The sequence below is a fragment of the Halyomorpha halys genome, unplaced genomic scaffold, assembly GCF_000696795.3.
Source record: "Halyomorpha halys isolate HHAL.00 unplaced genomic scaffold, Hhal_1.1 Scaffold1468.1, whole genome shotgun sequence".
Taxonomy (NCBI): Eukaryota; Metazoa; Arthropoda; class Insecta; order Hemiptera; family Pentatomidae; genus Halyomorpha; species Halyomorpha halys.
Window position 1 is genome coordinate 273,614 of NW_027106345.1, and position 8,929 is coordinate 282,542.

At 33.3% G+C, this 8,929-nt stretch overlaps 1 protein-coding gene across 1 annotated transcript in view; it reads right to left on the reverse strand.

Annotated features, from left to right (window-relative positions):
• Positions 1-1,031: 1,031 nt before the first annotated feature.
• The window catches only part of LOC106689786 (phospholipase A1), a 9,614-nt gene continuing 1,716 nt past the window's right edge, over positions 1,032-8,929 (reverse strand). The window contains exons 2-7 of the mRNA XM_014434964.3: positions 8,102-8,174; positions 3,860-3,999; positions 3,412-3,648; positions 3,069-3,266; positions 2,492-2,660; positions 1,032-1,271 (exon numbers count right to left, since the gene is read on the reverse strand). Of these exons, the coding sequence (XP_014290450.2) occupies positions 1,061-1,271; positions 2,492-2,660; positions 3,069-3,266; positions 3,412-3,648; positions 3,860-3,999; positions 8,102-8,174 (1,028 nt within the window). The 3' untranslated portion in view covers positions 1,032-1,060. The remainder of the gene's footprint in view (positions 1,272-2,491; positions 2,661-3,068; positions 3,267-3,411; positions 3,649-3,859; positions 4,000-8,101; positions 8,175-8,929) is intronic.

The following is an 8,929-nucleotide window of genomic DNA, read 5'->3' on the forward strand; positions in this document are numbered from 1 at the left end:
GTTAATTATCTTTAGTTAGTGGCTGAGTGAAATCGTTCTTGGAGAGGACATATACTCCCTCATATAGTTCCCTACAGCAATATAGCCTCCAGCGACTTAGAGGCGAAGTATATCACAATCATGTGGTTATTATGCCACATCCCAAGAGAATCACATAGACCTAATAGATTTATAGATTTATTAGAAACATGCTCTATTAACCACTATTGGGCTTCTATTTTATAAATTGCTTCTCAACTATAAGAAATCTGCAATGCAAAATTTCTTTCAGATTATAGTCTATTTTTGACCTGTTTTAGTATAGTTTTTCAGTTGTCAATAATAACAAACTTGGTCAATAGCCCGCTTACTTATGTTCTATAAAGCTAACTTTTATTCTAGGTAGAGAATAAATTATCTTTAGTAATATGCTAATGAGTATAAGAGATGTAGATAAATTGAAAAATTTCAATTAATAGTCAAGTTTTATACTACACCTCTGAATTAATTTTATATAAATTTTTGGATTAATGCAAAATTAATTTCGTATTTAATTAGGTCTAGAACACGTGAAAAAAGTTTGGTTAAAAACAGTGGTTGGAAACTGCTCCTGGATATTAGTATTTATGACGTATACTTATTACTTTTGACGTATTTATTCAGTACTTATGACATGTATTTTCCAGCCATTAGAATCATATCCTTGAATACATATTTATTTTAACTTAAACTTAAACTTAATTTTCATTATTTTTTCTATATAATGTTTTATGTTATATCATTTTATTACACTATATATATATATATACATATATGCTTGTATATTGTTATAATTTTATTTTTAGTTGGTATATGCGGTATGAATGAATATTTAGAACTCCCATAAGTATTTCCTCGCCTATGTTTAACATAAATAAAAAAAAGAATCTAAAAAGGTTTACAGATAATGATTAATAATTTACTTTAAATACTTACCTACACCAAACCGTCATTTTCTTGTGGAACTTAGGTGTACGTATAAAAACAATGATTAAAAAATAAACAGTAATGGATTGTTTTCCTTCCTTTTATTACATTAAATTTACTCGTAGGGGTAGTATCTAAATATCACCCAGATAGATACACACTGAGATACAAGTACCAAGAACAGCATTCCTACACTGTCTTTAGCGGGTTCTTTCTCCGAGGTAGAGCAACTCATCGCGTACAGCCCATCCATGCCTGAGCCGCAGTCCAGAGGTTCGCCAAAAGGAGTATCAGGTCGAGTCCTTAGGAAAAACATCCCACGTAAACTAAAATCAAGCAATGTAATCAGATACATTTTTTCCAAACAAATATTATATTTAATTTTTTCACATAGTTAATGTAGTGAATTCATTAAAGATAATAGCAGTGGATGACAAAATTCATATCACTAATTAGTACTAAACCCTGAATCAATCGAGTATAGAATTGTTAACTAACTCCTTGGACCTGGGTTTGAATCCGTTTGTGACAGATAATTATTTATTTTATAAATTTAGCCGTGAGTCAATCCTGTGGATTTGGGAGCCCTCCTGAGTGATCATCACATTGAAGATATCAGAAGTCTTCACAAAATTACGATCAGTACAGATGATTCCTGTATCAATTGAATTAATTTTTTCTTCAGTAAGCAAATAACACTGAACTCACTACTAAGTATGGTCTAATTTAGATATAAATGCAAACCAGCTATTTCTAGAGATCAGATTATAACAGTTCACTCACTAAACAGTTCCTAATTCACTAAAGAGTGGCTAATATTTTATTGAATAAAAATATTATAATCTGCATTAAGTATTAGAGTTTTAAGTTCATCCATACTACTACACATACAGACTAAAAATAACATAAATAAAATTAAATTAATACAATATATAAAAAAATATTGAAAAAAAAAGAATAATATATAACAAAATATAAACAAGATGTATAAAAAACAAATTATAACAAACAAGACTACAGTTCATAAAAGAACAAGATATAAAAAAAGAAAATTAGAAAAAATATAAAGGAAAATATAATGAAAAGAACAAAATATTAAAAAAGAACAAAGTATAAAAAATAGAACAAAGTATAAAGCAAAAATATACATATATACGCAAAAAAATAAAAATAGGAAAAAACTTTTTCATCTAACTCGCCAAAAAGTAATGAAGTGGAAGTTGTGATTTACTTAGCTTAAAGACCTGGAACTCATAAAATTACAGCTAATAACATCATCAAGACATCAATTACAACATAATAACTACCATAATTCTTAACATTACCATTATTCATTAATATTAATAACTAGATTCAAATGAATCTTAACTACCTTTGTTTAAATATATAAACCTATTGACCCATAATAAGTTATATAAGAAATTTACGTAGGTTTAGCAGATATTTTTTACTTTATTGAATTATAATATCTATTGTTAATCATTAGGTATATAAATTTTTAAAAGAAGTTACCACTATAGAACAAAAAGTAACTCAGAATTCTTACTCAGTTGGTAGATCGAAACCAAGTTGGACTGTCTGCCAATCCACGCAATGATCGCTCTTAAAGTCTTCCCAGCTGGAACACTTCGTAGCTGGAAAACCCCCTGCAATACTTTCTGAAAGATACTCGACTGCCGCATTGTGGCTACATACAACCTGAACCAGGATGTCAACTATTGAAAAAGGAATAATATGAGTATTGGATATATTGCAGATTTACATTGTCAAGTAAATACATTATTATAATTAAGAATATTTAATAAATTCCAGTTGCCATTGCCCATTTGCATCTAAGAGCAGTGGGCCCCAAACTGCGGGATGCAATTGAATGCAACTTTCTCAAAATATTACAAAGAAAAATTAATTTTTTTCTACAAATTCAACCACTTTAAGGGTAATTGTGCCGCAAATATGTTTTAGCTAGGCAAGGGTTCTGTAAATTTCTTTTGGTCCAAGAAGGATATCGTGACAGAAAAAGTTTTGGAACCGCTGTCTTCAAGCATTTATTTTATTGATTTATAGCAGTAATGAGTTTTATCCGTCTTATTTTTACAAAAATTATTATTATTGAATGTACCAACCCCAGAAATTGTTTCGAGATATACATTGAGGCTGTGGACTTATACCGCCATTGGGGTAGAAATCAGCATGACCGAGTGGCTCCAAAAAACCAAGTTCATCTCCTGCTGTATGAATTGCTACAACAAAATTGGCATCTTCAGGGTCCAATCTCTTTGGGAGTTCCAGATCAGCGAATATCGGAAGTGCAGGATCAAGTCCTATGATAAAGAAATATTTTATATTTTTATCCTAAAGCAAGTGTGTATTAATTATAATCCAGACCTGATAAATAACAGATAATTTATGTACTTTTTCATCTTTCTTTTATTATTTCTATGGATGGAGCATCTATGCGACACTTACCAATTATGCTGTCGACTAGGATATCGTTTCTCTCCTTCAAGATGTGGCCTGTCATTCCTGCGATGTGAGCTCCAAGGCTATTCCCCACAAAGCTCAGCGGGAAGGAAGAGATTGATAAGAACTCCGCCACTTTCTCAGCAACGGATAAAGAACCGTAGACCGCTTTGTCGTAGGGCAAGGCCACAGCTGCTTCGTAGTCCACAGCCAAAATGCTGTCTTCTCCATACTCCAGTAGAGCTGCGAAGAATTTATTTTACTAACCTTATCTTATAAAATTATTTCATGCCTTCTAAAACGTTATCGGACTAAGAACAAAAAAAAAATTAATATTTTTAAAAATGAAAACAATTTTGTATAATCATAGAAAAAAATTAAAATACTATTTTTTTTTTAGTCTCAAATGTTGAGATAAATTGAATAACTGATTTACTACATACCCGCTGCTTACCGTTGGCCAATAACATGATTGAAGTTATGTTGGCAGATCCTCCGAAACCGTGAAAGAGCACGTACAATTTCCCAGGATAGCCTCTGGAAGTAAGGTCTGAATAAGAATAGATCCTGGAGAGAACTACTTCTTCTTCTCTTCTGAAAATGTAAACCAATATTACAAATTAATAGAAATTATATGAGTACTATAACTTTTTTACAATTACATACTATGTAGAATAAAAGAGTAAAGCATTGAAAGTCCACTGTGGAAAACCATATAGGAATCCCAAGAATAGAAGTGATTTATTTCATGTTATATCTATCGTGATTTGACTCTGATATAATATAAACAGACGGCGCATCATACCTGATGAGACTGCTACAATAGAAGCGAAGGCAAGTAGCTAAATGAAATAATAATAAAGGCTTATCAAACACGAAGGTTCGATGCAGATACCACCAATACATTCATCCGTCCAATGACGGCCGTCCAAATCCGTTCATTGTATATTAACATTTTAGGGACCCGTTCGTTAGCAAGCCCTACAATTTGATTTTGATCGCTGCAATGCTTATAACTTGGATTATATTTACTTGATGAACTTCTCTCAATTCGGTTGTGTACAGCCTTCTAAATTCTCCGTTTAACTCATCCCTTTTTGGTCTGAATAATATACAAAAGTGTTTACTTTCAAAAAATCTAAAGGCTCCGTTCTTCTCTATTTAAACCAAATTACAGTAAAACATAACAAATATAATAATCAATAATAAAAATAGAATATGAGACTTCCTTAGCAGTATAACATTGAATTTATGTGTCGATAGCAGGTAAGCATATTTTATTTTTATTTTATTTTTTATCTTTATTGCAATTTATAACTGTAAATAATTATACATTCAGTAAATATGGTGTATGTTATTATGGAATGATACAGGCGTGTACAGAAACTACTCATTGGTACCACTCTAATGAAGTTTTTACATTTACTGGTCTCGTGGCCATCTTCTTTTCAGGCGCCTTGGAGGAATGGAAGAGGAAGCTAGGTTAGTAACTAGTGAGTTTGTATGGTTGGGGAGTTTACAATGGAAGCAATGATATCTGGTTCTGCCGAGATCAGTTACATATGGGGCATTAAAGTATTTATGTATGATTTTATTTGTGACGAAGTAAAGACCATAGAGGATTTTGGGTTGTAATGATGTAATGTCCAGATTGGCCTTATTACAGTCATGTAGTACAGTCTTTTGTAATGAACTGGAAGTTTGGACTATTTGTCTAGTAAGTGCTGAAATAGTCGAAATTTGCAATTTCCTGTCTTTTCAGAATTGTGTGAGGATTCCAGGTTAGTCGTTTGTCCAGATGTAGTCCCAGGCATCGGATCTGTTCGATGGGGGTAAGAGCAACATTTTTGCAAATTTAAATCTTAACTGTTTAATAAAAATTTTAATCAGCAAAAATAAGAAATATCCGTAGATCCCACTACACTCAGATTAACTAGTGTATTGTGTCCAGATATGGAGTATATAGTCATACTGAATAACATATATTTTGTCAGAAGGAAAATAGTAAGTTAATTATTTTTAAATTCTTCAACCAACTTACGAAAAAGAAAAAATAAGAAAGCTAATTATATATTTTTAAACAACTATATTTGTATCTTATAAAAATAAACTCTAAAAATTTATATTTCCAACAAGATACAGGAAAGGTGCTTCACACAAGGTCGGAGGCCGAGAAGGGTCCTATATCCGACTCCTCTCAAGTAGAAAACTATTGAGATCTCCTTTTCTTCCTGACCAGCGACTTACAATGCCATCTCGACTTCCGGTCGATGATGTGCAGCCCGGGATCCCATGTGTATTCACATCCGTGGAAGCGTTATAACGTAACCTCTTTCTTACAGAAGAGAATTCTTTGTCTGTCAGTATGTATGTATTGAACCAATAAGGTAAAACCATCCTGTTGTGTTTTTTTTTTTTTGTTTTTTTTTAGAAGTAATAGTATTGTCCGATTCGCCTACTTTATTTATTTATCCTATTTTTTAGTTAGTAGTAAAGTACTATTTTTTAGTTGGTAGTAAAGTACCCTGACTAAAAGGTGTAGGGATAGGTATTGTTTTCAAAATTCACACCCAGATTTATCTAACAAGCAAACTTAGGATACCGAGTATATAGAGGTTTTTATGCTCCAAGGAGGTTACTCAAACATAGGGTCGATTCAGAGCTGATATGAAAGAATAAATTAATTACGCGTCATGGCCAGACTTAAACCAGAGTCTAGAAGAAAGCGAAGGAAGACGTATTACCAATTGATCCACCTCACTTCATATTTGTTTCAAGTTTCCTTGATATTTAAATATAAAAATTTTCTTCATTCCCTTGCTTTTCAAAATGCAGAATTTAAAAGATATTAGCTACAGTTAGTCGAGTATCGGAACGTTTAATTATCTTAACTGGCGTTAACTGGTGGGATAACGATGAACATATTTTTATAAGATAAAATGTACGTATTTTTATAGACATTTATTCTTTTTAATAAACACATTTTTCCACCTCGATTCTCAAATTTCTGTTATCAATAATTCTCACTAGGCATGAGTCCCATTGTAAGAGCCCCAATATTAAATGTAGACAGCCACAGAAACGTAATTCCGACAGCGATCGCGGTAGAGCAGGTGACTCAGCCAGAGAGCGTAACTCAGCCAATGGCCGAGGTCCATTCAGTACTGGAAGAAATGGAGTGGATCAAAATAAGAACAGCAACCACACAGGATCTTAGAAAGGCGATTTCGAGTGTGGGGAAATTCACCAGAGAACCGGGAGAGCTCAGCCATTTTACAAAAAAGGGCAAAGCGGGGCATCCTCAACCAGATACAGGCGGACGAGGAAACGCCCTGGAACACCGTAAAGGAATGGCTGAAGAAAGCATATGGAGGTGGACGACGGGCCCCGGAGGAAAACATCTTTCAGATGTTCCAGACAAGATGGAAACAAGGACAATCCAAAGGGCGCTACGCTGGAGAACTGCTGGCACATTATAATCGGATTACCGTAGGGAATGCGGTGGTTTGGGAAAAAATTAAGAGACTTTGGCGTTCAGAGCAAGTGGGAATAGACTGCGGTTTCATCCGATGTACATTGGTGGCAGAGACGGTGAGGGACGAGGAGAGAGAGAAAGTGACTACTTTGGGTGACTACCCTTGCGTACCATCCGGTGGATAAACGAAACATTCTTAACATGACCTAAAACGCAGAAAGTTTTGGTGAGGTATGTGCAGGACAATCCAGGAAATCATAGGGGGTTGCAATATTTCCTGAGCACCAAATATGACCGACACCCACCAAGGACAACCCAGGAAGAAACACACACCACCGATAGGCTGCTGAGAGATCTACAGGTCGATACTTTTACGTGGAAGGGTTTCAAATGGTTCACAGTCCTAGAAGTATTCAACAAACTGGCGATGGCGTGTCAGGTGAAGGCCAGATCAGCGGACGTGCTTTTAGGGGCACTGGGCACCTGGTTTCAGTTTAACGGCAGATAAAGAATGTAACCGCGGATGAACTTAAAAAAACTTTATTGGTATCAAAGTTACAAAATATGCACTACTACTACTACACTATTACTACGAATAACAAAGTAACAACTCTAATGACTGAATGATCTCCTTAGCTCTGTAACAGGGGGATATAAATACAATGATGGTGGAAGGGGATAATGCTGAGTCAGATATATAGGGTTATGCACCTTAACTGGCGTCCCCGGCCGTATTTCCTCCGATGGGAGCCGGGAGTTTGATAATTCTCTACTCAGAGAAGAAATGAAGCAATTATAGGTGCACTGGCACTTTAATACTCCGGGACACCCCAAGAACGGCTGAAATCCAGAGGCTTCTTATCACACTGAGTCACCACCTGTGGATATATAAAATGGACAAGGGGTTGGAACCGGACTTAAATATAAGTTACGGTCTGAGTCAACTGTTATTTCGGTGTTAGCTGACTGAGGGGATCAGCTGATCTAATGTATATAAAGAGAACCCGTAGAATCTGTACTGCACCCAATAAAGGCAGTATGTTACAGCAGTCCAAGCCTGTTAGATCTTATTCCTTCTTCTCTTTTTTTAACATTTTCCTTTCACTGATACTTATATAACATATATCATATCAAATTTATCAATGTGTCTGGCAAAAAACTATCCGTTTTGTTCTAATCAACAGATAGTTATGACATCATGTTAGAACTGGGTGTACATACCTGGTAACTAAATAAAAGGAAACACTGGGCTCCTTCAAATCCAAACTGAAATCTGATACCAGCTGACAAGATGCTGTAATGAAATGAAGTAAACATATTTTAGTTTTATATTCTTTTGAATTTCTATATTTTGTAATTTATAAAATAAATTATTTATGAAAAGTATAACATTTCATTATAATCTAGGAAGATTTATAAAATTAAATTAAATGTTTTGTGTCAATTGGATAATCCTTTGATGATTTCTTTTACTTAAAGCTGTTATAAAATAAAAGTATGCAAGGAGATCGTAAATAATTTATTTTACATTGTTTGATCATATCCATTTTATTTATTTATTTTGCTGTTTATATCGTAAAGAGATTTTATTTATTTACTTTTCATTTTATTTTATTTATTTTCTCTCTTTTTTTACTTTTGCTATGAATGTGTTCAATTAGCAATATTACTCATTTCTCAAGTTTGTGGTAGAGTTTATTAATACTTATCAATAAATAAAGTAATTATTAATGTCTGAAAATAATATTCATTATTCGTTTATTTTTTTAGAAGATATGGGGAAAACTGCCCAAAACGTTGTTTTGGTTTTAAAATAATAAGAAAAATTAAAATTAATACCAAGTATATTATTAACAGATTTATTGTGCTTAGCCAAGGTTATTTGGACATTATTTACATGCGAACTGTGTACATCATATAGGCGATAAAAATCATTCTTCCGGGAAGTAGAGATATAAGATATACTACAAAGGCAACGAATGATCAATGATTAGAAAAAATAAAAAAAATTTACCTCTAGTAGAAATATATTTATATATATGATAATCT